This window comes from Octodon degus, unplaced genomic scaffold, assembly GCF_000260255.1.
Source record: "Octodon degus isolate 3935 unplaced genomic scaffold, OctDeg1.0 scaffold00280, whole genome shotgun sequence".
Lineage (NCBI taxonomy): Eukaryota > Metazoa > Chordata > Mammalia > Rodentia > Octodontidae > Octodon > Octodon degus.
In genome coordinates this window covers 132,321-147,419 of record NW_004524856.1, presented here as the reverse complement: position 1 = coordinate 147,419, position 15,099 = coordinate 132,321, and the positions used below count along the sequence as shown (strand labels likewise).

Genomic DNA, 15,099 nt, shown 5'->3' with positions numbered 1-15,099 from the left:
CACTATGAGTGTACAATAGTTTTATAATACTGTCTTTAATTTTTCTTAATATTTGCTTTATATATTTCATTAGTATTTTCAGTAGAAAAAATTTTCCTATTAATTTTATCATGTTGGTATATGATTTTTACCAATATAAAACATCCTTCTTGCGTCATTTAATTATCTGTGCCTCAAATTTTGCTTACTAGTTTTGATATTCAGATTGCTTTCCTTTTGTTAGCATTTATGGCACATGATGTATCTTTTTTTCTATGTATTTAGTACAGGGTCTACAGGGTCTCACTACATAGATTGGACTCAGTGATTCTCCTGTTCTCAGCCTGCAATTTGCTGAGATTATAGGCGTGCACCATCACGCCCAGTACCAGTTGCTGTCAGTGTACCCTGGGGGCAGGGCCAGGATGGAACTCTGGTCCCTGTGTCTGCCTAAGCAGGCGCTTTAGTTCACTGAGCTAATGTGATGTATCTTTGCATGTTACTTCATTTTCCATCTTCCCATATAATTTTATTTTAGGATCATATTTTGTAAGGAGCTGGTTTTGTTTTTTTGTGTATTTTGGGACTTTTTGTCTTTAATATGAGAACTTAATTCACATTTTAATGTGATAACTAATGAGTTTGTTCTTATTTCACTTAGTGCTTACTCTAGGTATTACATTATACACAAAACATAAATTATACATTTTCCAGAATATATTTCTCTTTCAAGTTCACTGTCATCTCAATTATGCTATTGAGTTTCTTCCTCTTTTTTTTTTTGCAGAACTGGGGATTGAACTCAGGCCCTTGCGCTTGCCAGGCAAGTGCTTATTCTACAGGCAAGCGCTTATTCTACTGAGCTATCTTCCTGGCCCCAATATTGAGTTTCTTCCTATAATATTTTTCTGCTTCTATTAGTGGCAGCATCCTTTACCTAGTATACGCTTTCAGTGTCCTTGAAAACAAATATGTTGACACTTAATGGCCAATGTAATAGCATTATGAGGTAGTGCCTTTACAAGGCGATTAAGTCATGAGGACAGCATCCTAATGCATGGGGTTAGGAACCATATAAAAGGACTTGAAGAAGTCAGTTTGTCTTTTTTCTGCCCTGTCAAGACACACAGTCATCACCTTTGAAGGATACAGTAATAAAGAACCTTTTGGGAGCAGAAAGACTAGGCCTTCCCCAGACTGCAAACTTTGTGGCACCTTGCCTCCAGAACAGTGGTGAACTTCTATTGTTTACTAATTATTCAGTTTATGGTATTTTGTTGCAACACAAATGGACAGGGATACTTTGTGTTTGAGTGTTATTGTCTTGATTCATCTCATATCTGGTTAGCCAGCATCTGCCTTGCAGACATTGTTTAAAGTGACTTTTGTGTCCTTTCCATTCTTATTGCCACTAGTACAGTATATCTTCTCTTTACTCATATGTGGATTACTTTTCCAGACATCGGTCTTTCCTCATGACATTGTGTACTGTCACTAAACAATATTCCCTAAATATCACTGATGCTTCCAGACTTCTGAGAAAATCTGTTTTACATAGCTCTGCTTACTTTCAAAGTCTTCATAATCTGACTTCACCTTAGTTCTCCAGTTTTATTTGTAATCATATTTGAATAAATCAAGCCCACTCTTTTCCGGCTGGTCTCTTCACTGGTCTCACCAGTTGAGCTCATTTCTGTCTCTAGGCCTTACTCATGGCATTTCCCCTGCCCTCATTTAATTATCTTTCTACTTGTCCCTTCTCATCTGGATATTAACAATTCCAAAAAGCTGTAAAAGTCCTACCTAAATTAAGAGATTTTTTTTTCTGATCATCTGATAACCTTCACTGTGAAATACTATTACGGTATAGTATTTCTGTATATAATATCTTAGATTGTTTTCTATTATTCTTACATATTAGATCTGCCTCTCCAATTAGATTTAATACATTCTGAAGAAAATTCTAAGCACATAGGATTTATAAAATGGGTATTTGTTAATTGTCCTAAATAAAGAAGGAATATTTTTAAAAATCTTACTTCCGGGGGTTGGGAAGATAGCTCAGTAGAATAAGCACTTGCCTGGCAAGTGGAAGGGCCTGAGTTCAATCCCTGGTTAAAAAAAAAAAGAAAAGAAAAAGAAAAATCTTACTTCCTTAAATCTGGTATTTCTAAAGAATGTATTATGTCTAATTGTTTTTGAAATGTGACCCAAAAGCCTAACAATGTCTGGAGTTTGAATGATTTATAAGGTATTCTTTTTTAATGAAAAAGAACACTGCATACACTGGCAGTACAAACAGACCTTTGGAAACAACACCAGAGGCACAGAAAACCCCCAAACCCCCCAAACCAAAAACCAAAACCCCAAAAAACAGTGGCTTCAACATTGGCTCTAGTCCTACAGAACCTAGGAGAACAATAAAGCTTTTCACCAAGTTTCAAATAAGCAATGTCGGGAAATCCAGTCCAAAACAAAACAAAGAAAACAACAAAGGCCTTTTCACATTTCCCTTCTGGATTCTATTGCTTGGCTTAGACAGACTTTGGAAGGAGAAGCCTGGGAATTTATCTATAAAATCTTGATTGAAATAGACAGACTGTAGCACTGTTGTCTTTTAAAAGAATTGTATGAATGGTTTCTGTTAATTGACTCAGATACCTAAAGTAGTCTCCAACCAAGTTAATTCTCTGCTACAGGTTTAAAATTATGGATCTGAAACTATTTGAAATATTGCATGTTTGCTTATTTCTTTCATACGGTCTGTCTTTGTCTTGTAAAACATAAGCTCCAGGAGCATAAAGACCTCTTCTGCCTTATGTACCCCATGTGTCTCTAGTGCTTAGCAAAACGCCTGGTGCAAGAGAGGACCCGGGAGGTACTGTTGAAAGACGAAATCCCAAGAAGTAGCTCTTCACTAGCTGTAGGCTGTTGAAGGACTAAACATCTAACTTCTACCCTCATGAGTGTTTTTCAGTCATGCCCTGGTCTCACACTGCCCTTACCAAGCATGCTGTGTGAGATGGGGAAGGTGATCGTGGGCTGGCCTGTCATCCTCCAGCGGCTGCACAGGTATGAGAGGTCTGTTCTGAGCATTTCCACTATCATCTTATTGTCCAGAGCCAGGTAAAACTGTTGCTGGTCTATAAACTGAGAAAAAGAAAAAAAAATTTAGAACAACTTGCTTTCAGAATTAGAAAATAATGTTTAAAAACTTACATGTCACAGAGGCAACAATGCTCTCAAATTTAATGTCCAATACTTCCTAAAGTATATCATAGTCAAATAATACATATAAAAATGGCTCCAGACATTTTCGAACTGTTACATAGTTTATAAAATCTTTTCAGCACAAAATTTTCTTTAATTCTATAATCTACCTGCTGAAGGAGAAATGAGGCTAAGAGACAGACACTATGTTGCAATGGCAAGGGACCTTAAGGCTATCAAATGCTAAAGTCAAAAATATAGTTTAAGGGCGCTAGGGCGTGGGCGGCGGCAGAGGCTTGGGGGGAGGAAGGAGGGGGACGTGGGGGGGCGCCGCGGGGGCGGGACCAGGCAGCCCAGGCCAGGGTTGCGGGGCACCCAAGTCCCGGGCCCTGTGGCAGCTCTGCGGGAGGCGTGGCACTCCGGCATCTTCGGGCCTCTGGCAGGGGTGGGAGCTGGGGCAGGGACGCTGGGGCCGACGCTGTGCGGATGCAGATCGGCCATTGCCAGGCTTGGTGGCGATGCTGGGAGCGCTGCAACTGCTCCCCCGAGCCTCGGCCCGCAGGGGGCGCCCCAGCGCTGTGGCCCATCCCTGGCCGTCCAGGCCCGGGCTCGGCGCCCGGCGCCCCCTGCGCCCTCTGAGCAAACGCCGGCGTCGAGTAGGGCGGAGGATCCAGGCCTCTCTGCGGCCCGGGGACAGCTGGGATCCTCCGACCTCTCTGCAGGGACGCTGTCTCCCGCTTTCTGGATGGAGAAACTTGGACCCGGCAGTGTTGTGGTGGTTCAGCTGGTGGGCAGCCTAGCTGGGGATCGAGCTCAGAGCGCCTCTTTTTAGCATATATTTTCAGGTGGCACCTAGTAACTGCTGCAGAAGACGTCAAGGTCACTTTTGAAGATCAACAGAAGATAAACAAATTTGCGCGGAACAAGAGTAGAATCGCAGAGCTAAAGGAAGAAATAGAGCTAAAAAAGAAGTAGCTCCAGAATTTAGAAGAAGCATGTGACGACATCATGCTCGCGGACGACGACTGCTTAATGATACGGTATCAGATCGGCAAAGTATTTCATTAGCCATTCTCAAGAAGAAACACAAGAAATGCTAGAAGAAGCAAAGAAAAATTTGCAAGAAGAAATCGACGCCTTACAATCCAGAGTAGAATCAATTCAGGGGGTGTTAGCTGATTTGAAAGTTCAATTATATGTGAAATTTGGCAGTAACATAAACCTTGAAGCTGATGAAAGTTAAACATTTTATAACTCATTTTTAATTTGTTTAATAAACTTGAATATTGTTTAAAATTATACTTTTCCTTCAAATGACATGGAAAAAGAAAAGTTTATTTTTTTAAAATTTTCATTTGTGTAATGGAAACTTGCCTATTTTCACATGTTTTTGCTCAATATATATTTGATGGAACCGGGGATTGAACTCAGGCCCTTGTGCTTGCCAGGGAAGTGCTTATTCCACTGAGCCATCTCCCCGGCCCCCCTATTTTATATTTTTAAAAGAAGTCAGTATTCAGCTATGTATTTTGCATAATGATTATGTCAATCTTAGGGGCTTGTTGTCATGTTATTAAAATCAGTTAAGTAATGAAAAAAAAAGAAATATAGTTTAAGATCCATTCCTCTCATCTATAGCTACTTTAGCTTTACTATTTCAGATATAAGATGACAAACTAAAAGTAAGTTTTCTTTCCAGCAAATAGTTTCTCTTCCCCCACACACATATAATCAAGTTTGTTATTTTAATGTAGTTAACAAACACCAGGCTAATGAGATATATAATCACAGCTCAACAGTACTAACCTTTCTTTCTGAAGAGATAGTTAAGATTTCCATCCACAGAAAAAAAGGCCTCTTTCTGAGAAAATGTATAATTTAGTAGCTGAATAAAAAGACTGTGTTTTACTTTGTAAAGGACAAATACTGTCAGTTTAATTTTTAAAAATTAGGAGAACTTTGTAAGTAGTTCAACATTTATAAAACCTCTAGTCACAGTTTCTGCAATATTCAGAATTATGCTTGGTAGTCACAATCACAAGACATAACTCTGCTACAGTTCACTTCAAAAAATATTTACTGAGCAACTTAAAATGTGCAAGCCCTCTGCCCATGATGTTTATGCAAAGTCCAGTAAATGATTTGTATTTGAAATGTTTCTTTTTTTTTCCATCTCAATGCATGTTTTACTTATTTCACCCACCTGAGGGGTGAAAGTAAAGATAGTTTTCCGAATGTCATACAATTTTGAAGTTCCAAGCACTCCCATGAGTCTATATGGCCGTCCGGTGAGTTTCATTCTACTGTTGCATCCTAAGACAGAATTGAGAAATGGTTAAAATATTTTTAGTACAAATATCAAAGTAGCAAACATGTTTTATATCGAGATACACACTAAAACAGTATCTCTTACAATGAGAAAATGGTTTACTTATTCACACACATTTTTCTTGTATAACAGCATAATATACATATTGTTCTGAAACTTTCCCCTACATATTAAATATGCTTTCACGTTAGTACTTACAGAACTTCTACAGCTTTATGTTTTGGCCAAAATGTTTTCCTTGAGTATTTTATTTTCCCTTGCTTTATTCTCAGTGTTATGTTATGAAATATGCTACATTTGCAGATTTGCGTCGCTTTTAGGGGGCCGGAACCAGAGAATCACCAGTGCTTGTTATATTCCAGGGTCTACTCAGTAGAGCACATAGTTGACTTGCGACTCATTATCACAACTAGGTTTATTCTCTACTCCTTCAGTTTTGTTGATTTTTATTAAAGTTACATATACATAAAAGAAAACCATTTTGATAATGTAAGCATATAGTTCAATGACTTTAAATATATTTAAATATATTCACAGCATTGTGTACATATTATGACCATCTATTTTCAGATGGGTCTTCCTCATCTCAGCCTCAGATAAGAACTGTTCTACTTTGAGTCTATGAATTTGCCTACTCTATGGGCCTCTTCTAGAAGTAGAATCATGTACCATTTGTCATTTTGTAAGTGGCTTATTTCACTCAGCATAATGTCCTTAAGCTACATTTGTTTTTTGGTGTATGTCAGAAGGAACGGAGTTCTACTCTATGTATATACCACATTTGGTTTTTTTTATTCACCTACTAATGGACATGTGGGTGTTTCCCACCTTTTGGCTATTGTGAATAGGAGTATGCATTAGTTAGAAGACATTGGTTCAAGTTACCACTCTCAGTTCTTGTGAGTATATACCTGGAAGTAGAATTGCTGAGTTGTATAGTAATTCTGTTTAATTTTTTTTAAGAAATTGCACTCCCAACAACACTCTACTACATCTTTAATTACTCCAAATTCTTAATAGTAGTTTTGTTTTTTTAAAATAATAGCCATCATGATAGGTGTTACAGTTTGTGTCTAGGTGTCCCCCCAAAGCCTCATGCAGTCAGGGGGCAGACTTCTAGAGATTGTGATCAATTCATGAGCCACTGGGATTACGGGTGCTACATCTGCCCTGGGGCAGGTAATTTGCATTACAATGTAAGGAGGGCTGAGAAGCTAGCTGCTTGAGCTGCTGCTACTCTTCCATTTTGTTTTCTGCTCTTTGCCAGCACCATGAAAAGCTGCTCTCTGCCATGTGCTGCTCTGCCTTGGAGCCAGTTAAGTATGGACTGAAACCTCCAGTAACTGTGAGCTAAATAAAGCTTTCCTTCCTTCATTTTGGGTGTTAGGTATTTGTCCCAGCAATGAGAGAAGAGTAACTGGGACAATAGCTATGATTTATATCTTACTACGGTTTTGATCTACATTTCCTAGGTGATTAGAGATGTTGAACATTTTTCATCTGCTTATTGGCCATTTGCATTATTGTTTTGAAGAAATGTCTATGCAACTTCTTTGCCCATTTCTAAATCTAGTTGTATTTTTACTGCTTTTCAGTTGCAGTTCTTTACATTTTCTGGTTATTATTATCATATATAAGATTTATAGCTTCTCTTATTCTGTGGAATGCCTTTGCACTTTGTTGAGAGTTCCTTTTGATGCACAAAGGTCTCTTATTTTTTCTTTTGTTGCTTATAATTTAGGTGTCATATCCATCCAAGAAATTACTGCCAAATCTAATATCAAGAAGATTTTACATTTTTTTTCTAAGAAATTTATATTTTTACATCTTATTTTGGTCTTTAATACATTTTGCATTGTTTTACATGGTGCTAGGTAAGGGCCCAATTTCATTCTTTTCATGTAGATATATTTCTCCCAGCCCTACTTATTAAAAATACTTTCCAGTGCTAGGGAGATGGCTCAGTGGAATAAGCCCTTCCCTGGCAAGCGCAAGGACTTGAGTTCAATCTCTGGTTCTGACAAACAAAACAAAACAAAACAAAAAAATCAAAAATTTTCCTTTATCCTTTGAATGATGCTGATTCTCTTGCTGAAAATTATTTGACCTAAATACAAGGGTTTATTCCTATTTCATTGTTTGATATATCTCTCTTTATGTCAGTATTACAGTGTTTTTATTACTGTAACCTTGTAGTATGTTTTGAAATTGTAAAGTATAACTCCTTGACCAAGATTGTCTTGGTTACTTGGGGATCACTCAGTTTCTGTATTAATTTTAGACTCAATTTTCTATTTTTTTGCAAGAATCAATTGACATGTTTTAAGGAATGTTACTGAATCTATTGATAGGTTTGAACAGCACTGATATCTTAATAACATTAAATCTTTCAACCTATAAACATGTCGTGTATTTTCCATTTATTTGTGTATTCTTTAATTTATTTTTAATGTTTTACCATTTTCAGTGTATGAGTCTTTTCTTCCTGGTCAAGTTGATTCTTACATATTTTATTCTTTCTGATGTTATTATAGAACATCAAAATGTTCTTTAAATTTCCATAAATAATCAACTAGTTCCTTACATGATGTTATAAAAACCCTAAAACAAGCTCCTTGTCTATAATTCTATATAAAATTAGCATGTATTTGAAACAGAAATACAAGTTCCACATAAGGGGAGAGCATGTCAATTAATACACTTTGAATAAAGATACAATATTGCCTGAAAACAATCACCAGAAGATTCATAAAACACTCCCAAAAGTATCAATTCTGCTAAAAAAAAAAAAAACAAAAACAAGAGTTAGAAATTCGGAATCTGAGGACTCTAAGTTCCTTTTCAGATCCAGTTTAATAAAGCAATGTAAGATGAAAAAGGAAGAAATGGAGGGAAATTATCCCATATCACATATGGCTATGATTCTGGCAGGTTGACCAGTCTCCTTACCTAGACTAGAATAAATGTGGCTGAGAATACGAGCTGGTTGTACTCTGATGGGGTATACCTCAGCAATAGTCTCCACATCAATTCCTTTGTCCTTCAAAATGGCCTTGATTTCTTCTGTTTCAGCTAGAATAGAAACTATAGGAAAGAAAGAGAATGACGTCAACAGATGTTTTTGTTTTAGTAGGAACCTAAAAATCTTTGAAGGACATAATTTCTTTTGGAGAAAAAGAAAAGAAGGAAGGAAATGAACAGTTGTTGAGGAACTTTGATACAACAGATATCATGCTAAGTACATAATAATATCTAAATAAAAAAGGACAAAGATGACTAGAGAATTACATAATGATTTCTAACTAAGCATCTATGTGTTCCTGGAGAATGATATACTCTAAATCTGAGATTCTATTTTTTCTGTTTTTAGGGAAGGGTCTACAGGGTGTTCAGGGTCTCACTACTAGATTGGACTTATAGTGATTCTACTGTTTACAGCCTCCCAAGACCTGGGATTACAGGTACACGCCACCTCGCCCAGTCTCAACTGCAGTCTCAGCATGCCCCGGGGGTGGGGCTAGCACAGCAGGCCTGGGGATTGAACCCCCGGTCCCCGCCTGCTTGCAGGTGCTTTAATTCTCTGAGCAATTTAACCGGCCCTTGAGATTCTATATTTAAATGGGGAAAAAAACCATGAGGGTTAAAAAACAGCTTTGGTATACATTGATTGTATAGTATGTTTTATATCAGTACACATAAGGTCAGGGCCAAGAATGTGAGAGTAAGAAGGAACATCTTAATTAGCCAAGAATTCTCCCATGGCTACAGAATGGCAGAAGGAAGGGTGAATTGGGGATAAAGATTTGAGTCATCAACATATAAGAGGAATTATAGTTGTGGATTTGGAGAGGAGGGATAAGGGGTGATAGAGATGACATTTATCTAGAACCAGAGCTTACTAAAGGACAGGACAGGTCCATTTTCTTCCACTTGCATTCATGTCACTGAAGTAATAAGTCTATGTACATGGGAAGAAATTAGGCCTGATTCTTGATCCTTGTTTTCATTTTCTCTCTATGGGATGGATACCTGGCTGGGGACAATAAGTCCAAGGGATGTTTCGGCTGGTTTAACACTAACCACCAAGGACAATCATGCCCTCTTTTGCTCCTGCTCCTCTAGAGTTGGTAGATGTCCTATGTTAGGTGTACAGGAAAAATAGTATACCAGTTGGTTGTTTTCAGCACACTGCATCTTCTTTGCTTGGTTTTTGGGACAAAAGCTGGTTAACAAAGTATTATTTTGCTTTTTATTATTATTCCATGAACTTTTCTATCTTGGAAGTTTAATGCTAATGGGTTGTTGAGGTCTAGGCCATGATATGCAGGATATGGTGATTATAGAGTCCCCATACATAACAACAACCCCATCACTTCTAAGTGACAACATAAACTGAAAAAGGAAAAGGTACCGGGAAAATATTCAGAGGAAGAAAGATAGTGGCTGAGAATAGTCCAGGGAAATAATGTGGTCACCTATTCATTTATTATTCATTCATTACCTATTCATTTGTTATTCATTCATTAAACATATTTACAAAGTGCCCAAATGGGTGGCATACTATGCCAGTGCCTAGGAATACAGAGATGAATAAAGTAGTGTTTCTCCCAAGGAACCCATCATGTAAAGGAAGTGGCACATACAGAAACTAATTATAAAATAAGTTCATAAATAAATGGAGGTATACACAAGACATCATGAGACCACCCAGAAGTGATACCTATCCAGTCTGGAATTTGGATGGTTGCTTTCAGGAAAAGCACTCTGACAGAGATGATGCTTGAATTTAAAAGAACGTGTAAGTGTGCAAGGAGAAAGAAACAGATAGGGGGTATAGCCATTTGAGGTACAGGATCTGGAATAAACTTAATGGTTATGAAAAAGACTGTGGTTACAGGACTAGGAGATAGGGAGAACCACACACAATTTCATACTGTCATATCATGGAGGAGCTTGCACAGTGGCAAAAGAAAGAAATGTGGAAAGGTGGACAGGGCTTAGGTAATTACGGAAGGCAGATGTGTCACATTAAGGGTCATGTATATTATCTAGACAAAATTTTTAAGCTGCATTCTATATGCTTTAGGGTTCTTTAGGGGCAATGTAGTTGGTAATGGAAGTAGAGGGGACTAAAGGAGAGTCACATGAAAAATATGGGTCTGCAACCAAATAGCTTGTTTATTTTATGTTTTATAAAATATGAGAAAATTATTTATTGCTTTTTGTGTGCTGGGCACTTTCAGATGCTAGGGATATATAGACCTGATAAATCCTGCTGAAGGACTAAATAGGAGTTAAATCTGACAAAAGTGATGGTAAAGGGGAGAAATTAATTAACACAAAAAAATTGCATGGCTAACGCACCTGCTTAGGAAGCTGCAGGGATGAGGGTTCTATCCCCGGCTGCCCTGGGGTACACTCAGACAGCGACTGAGACTGGGCATGGTGGTGCACCCCTGTAATCCCAGTGCTTGGGAGGCTGAAAACAGGAGGATCAGTATGAGTTTGAACTGCATAGTGAGACCCTGTAGACCCTGTACTACATACATTAAAAAAATTGCATGACAAAGGCTCAAGATAGCAAAGAACTAGGCAGATAAAAGAATTATAAAAAGTCCTTTATAGAAGGAAAAAGGAGTATAAAAAAGCAGCAATGAGAAATAAAGCAGAAGACAAAGTCAAACCTCAGATTATAAAAAGCCTTGTAAATCCTAAATCTTAATAAAGAAATTTGTGAAGGGAAGTCCTTGCAAACTTGTAGTCAGAGGAATATCATATGCACACTACATCTTAAACAATATATATTAGGTTTATAGTGAAAGAATAAGCTGTTATTTTCATATGTGGGCTACAAAGGTTAAAAAGAAAAAAAAGGAAGAACAGGAGGTAGAGGAAGAAAAGAAGAAACTGATAGACTATAGTGGTCCCAGATAAAAGACAGAGGGATCAATTAGAAAGATATTGCTATAATGCAAGGGGAGATGTTGATGACCTACACTAGGGTCATGCTATAGATTCTATAAGAAACGGGATGGATTTCAGAATTATTAAGGAAGCTAGAACTTGTTGACTGGATGCAGAGAGAGAGAGGGAGAGGAAGAGGGAGACAGAGAAAGAAAGAAAGAAAGAAAGAGAGAGAGAGAGAGAGAGAGAGAGAGAGAGAGAGAGAGAGAGAGAGAGATTTATTTCACTGTGTTGTGCTATCCAGCACTCAGAGACTGCTGCTGTCATGGTGCAAAGAGGACTGGCTAGGCTGTTGGCATACCTTGGCATCATCTACGTGATACTGCTTTTACTGGAATATAGAATACAACAGTTGTGGGGTCAGGCAGGCTTTGTCTCAAATTTCAAAGGAAGGCCTGGGAACATAGGGAAGGAGTCCCTGAAAGGGCAGTACATGAAGCTGTAGGTATGAATACAAAGGTAAAATGGAGAACTATGAGGTGAAAGACGCAGGAATGTAATATTTCTGTGGAGAAAAGCTGCGAGCCATGGATGGATCCAGCCTAAGAGAGAGTTCATGTGGACTGCAACCAATTTGAAGAAAGACTTGGATTTGAAAAATGTCGGTACTATTGAGATTCTGAGGAGGATATTGTTGCATTTCTGGTTGTATTTGGGATAGCTGTACTACGTCAGATATAATTATGAGCATACTATTACCTTTATTTGGAGATTAAATATAGTTTAAGGACATGTGTTTGGATGTAAAATTGACAAAGGGCTGATATACATCAACTTCATTAGATTAAAAACTACCTAATAGATTAGTGAAGCACACTCATGGGTATGCGTGGGTTGATCAGGAAAGTATGACTTTAGGTAGTCCATATGGTCCCTCATCCATTTTTTTCTAGTGCTGTTCTTCCACTCTGCTTTCCAGCTGCCATGAACTAAGCAGCTTTGCTCTGTGATGCCCTTCTGGCATGAAGCCCTAGAGTCTTCCATCCATGAACTAAATTGTCTAAAACCTTGAGCTAGATTAAACTTTTCCTCCTTTAAAGTGTGTGTGTGTGTGTGTGTGTGTGTGTGTGTGTGTGTGTAAGGTATTGTGTCTCAGTGACAGGGAAGCTTACTAATACAGACAATACTCTTCAAAGATGTGATGATAAGAAGAAAATTTATTAGGAGGAAGAAAGCCCTAGCAAATGAATACATGGGTATAGATAAATACAGAAAGAAAAGAGCATGAGGCTAACTATAAAATCAAAAGGAAGTCATCAAAAGAAAGTAGAAGCTGAAAAACCTCATGAAAATTGGTTTGTCATAGTAATTAAAAGAAAAGAGATTCCGGAAATAAGGAGTGATAAGTAATATTTTGTAATCCTATGACATTGCACATCGTTCATTTGTTTATGATTAATACTAATTTTTATTTGTTTGATTTTTTGGGACAGGGTCTCGCTGTGTAGTTCAGGCTGGCCTTGAACTCAGTATGTGGGCCAAGGTACTCTTGAATTTATGACAATTCTCCTGCCTGAGTTGGAGCATGCAACCACACCCATTTTAAGATTAACAGTAATTTTGAACTCAAACTGAGCCAAGTTAAATACACACTTAACAAAATACAGAATTAAGAATAAATCTATATTGGGGCTGGTGAGAATTGGGGCTGGTGAGATGGCTCAGTGGTCTAAAGCACCTACTTAGAACAAGCTTAGCAAAGCACAGGGACCGCAGTTCAATCCCCCAGCACCACATGCCAGCCAGCCCCGCCCTCTGGTGGGCTGAGCTGGCCACACACACACACACACACATAAATAAATAAAAATTTTTAAAAAAGAATAAATCTATAATTTAGTGGCTCAAAGATCTCTGCCTCTAATCAGCCTTTTAGTATATAATTTCTGTTGCTAGAAATAAGAATACTTACCTTAGAGCTGGAGATATAGCTCAGTGGCACAGTGTCTGCCTGGCAAGCCCAAAGTTTTGAATTCAATTCCCAGTACCAAAAAAATAGCAGTAGTATGTACATACCTTGAACCACGACATCTGGCTTAGGTACAGTAGAAAACCTACGATTCAGAGGATCAATTTCTCCAGGAGCTAAAAATCCCTAAAATCCCCCAAAAGGACAGATTATTAAATCTCATACAAATGAAAAAACTAAAGTTTTAAGGGGGACATCAGAAAGCAAACAAATAAATTCCCTGTATGGAAATGTTTGAACTTCTAGAATTCATGGTCCAATTAATTTAATCTGAAGTTTATTCCTTAATGGCTGCCTTGAAATCCTTTTTGGGATTTTTAAATAACCAGTTTCTTATTAATCTTCTGTGGTCTCTGGGTATATATGTGGTGACACATATTAAAATACCTATTATCAATAATGTATTAGTCTTGTTATTTTCTCATTTGTTCATCTGTTTCAGGGCTTTTGGCTCAGAACAAATTTTTTGACTTGAGTTTCTGTCCATTATAAGATGTGATGAATGTAGCCATTTTGTCTTTGAGAATATTATTTATCTCTTTTCCTTATTATCTTTAATTTATTCTAATTCAATGAAAAAGTTACCATAAAGGGATTACTTTAAACAATCATTCTGCCTATTTTGATAGATTCATATTCCTGGGTTATATCATACCAAAGTAACCTATAGTGGGGAAACAGATTTGTGAGTAACCTTGGACAACTTGAAAAAGAGAACCCTCATGGGGGCCGGGGAGATGGCTCAGCAGAATAAGTGCCTGCCTGGCAAGCACAAGGGCCTGAGTTCAACCCCGGTTCTGCCAAAAACAGGCAAAAAAGAGAACCCCTTTGTATAGACTCAAAATGCCACAACGAAGCTGGATATAAAGTGCCTCATTAAAGTCTTTCTCAGAATTTGACATAAGGAATATTTAAGGTAACCTTTACTAAAAAAACAAACAAAAAATCCAAACAAGCAAAAAACCTAGTGTTCCTGACCATGTTTTAGGGTTTCTAAAAATGATTAGCTAATTAAATTGAAGAATTTCACTTTCTTTTGCTTGGGAAGGTTAGCACTTAATCCATTGCCAGTAAGTGCTAAGCACAATTGCAGTTAATCACCAGGAAAGACACTAAGGGGAGTTTTGGAAGGGAAAGATCTAGGGTTTGATTCCTGAGCTGCTTCAAGTGTAATGCCAAAGTAGGGAGCTGTGGGCAGCATGAGGGACCTGGCGGCCAGGCAGCAGAGCTTTGTTAAACACTGGCCATCCTCCCCACTCTGAGAACCTCCAGGAGAAACTATATTTAAGGCAAAAGGCAAATGATGTTCTTTAATTTTAATGAACTACTTACAAATCTGATTATTATAGGGATTAAGGCAGAATAAGGTGGATTGATCCTTACCTCCGCTATTAAGCTTCCTAAAATGTATAGAGACTGACCCCACATATGAGGCAACTTCCCCATAGGTACTCGGTCCACAGTATGAGGATTTTGATATTCTTCATCAACCTAAACAAAAAGATGAAGAGGTAAGATGAGCAGTAACAGAAGGGTTAAGATACTAGATAATTGGGGCCAGGGAGATGGCTCAGTGGAATAAGCGCTTCCCTGGCAAGCACGAGGGTCTGAGTTCAATCCCCGGTTCCGCCAAAAATAAATAAATAAATAA

At 37.9% G+C, this 15,099-nt stretch overlaps 1 protein-coding gene and 1 pseudogene across 3 annotated transcripts in view; one reads left to right on the top strand and one right to left on the bottom strand.

Moving 5' to 3' along the window:
• Phka1 (phosphorylase kinase regulatory subunit alpha 1) overlaps window positions 1-15,099 on the bottom strand; it is a 191,536-nt gene that overhangs the window by 81,821 nt on the left and 94,616 nt on the right. For all 3 annotated transcript variants that reach the window (XM_023707093.1, XM_004646775.2, XM_023707094.1), the window contains exons 12-16: window positions 14,832-14,939; window positions 13,496-13,574; window positions 8,468-8,602; window positions 5,393-5,502; window positions 2,985-3,129 (exon numbers count right to left, since the gene is read on the bottom strand). In XM_023707093.1, the coding sequence (XP_023562861.1) occupies window positions 2,985-3,129; window positions 5,393-5,502; window positions 8,468-8,602; window positions 13,496-13,574; window positions 14,832-14,939 (577 nt within the window). The remainder of the gene's footprint in view (window positions 1-2,984; window positions 3,130-5,392; window positions 5,503-8,467; window positions 8,603-13,495; window positions 13,575-14,831; window positions 14,940-15,099) is intronic.
• Window positions 3,708-4,432, top strand: LOC105741067 (annotated as a pseudogene).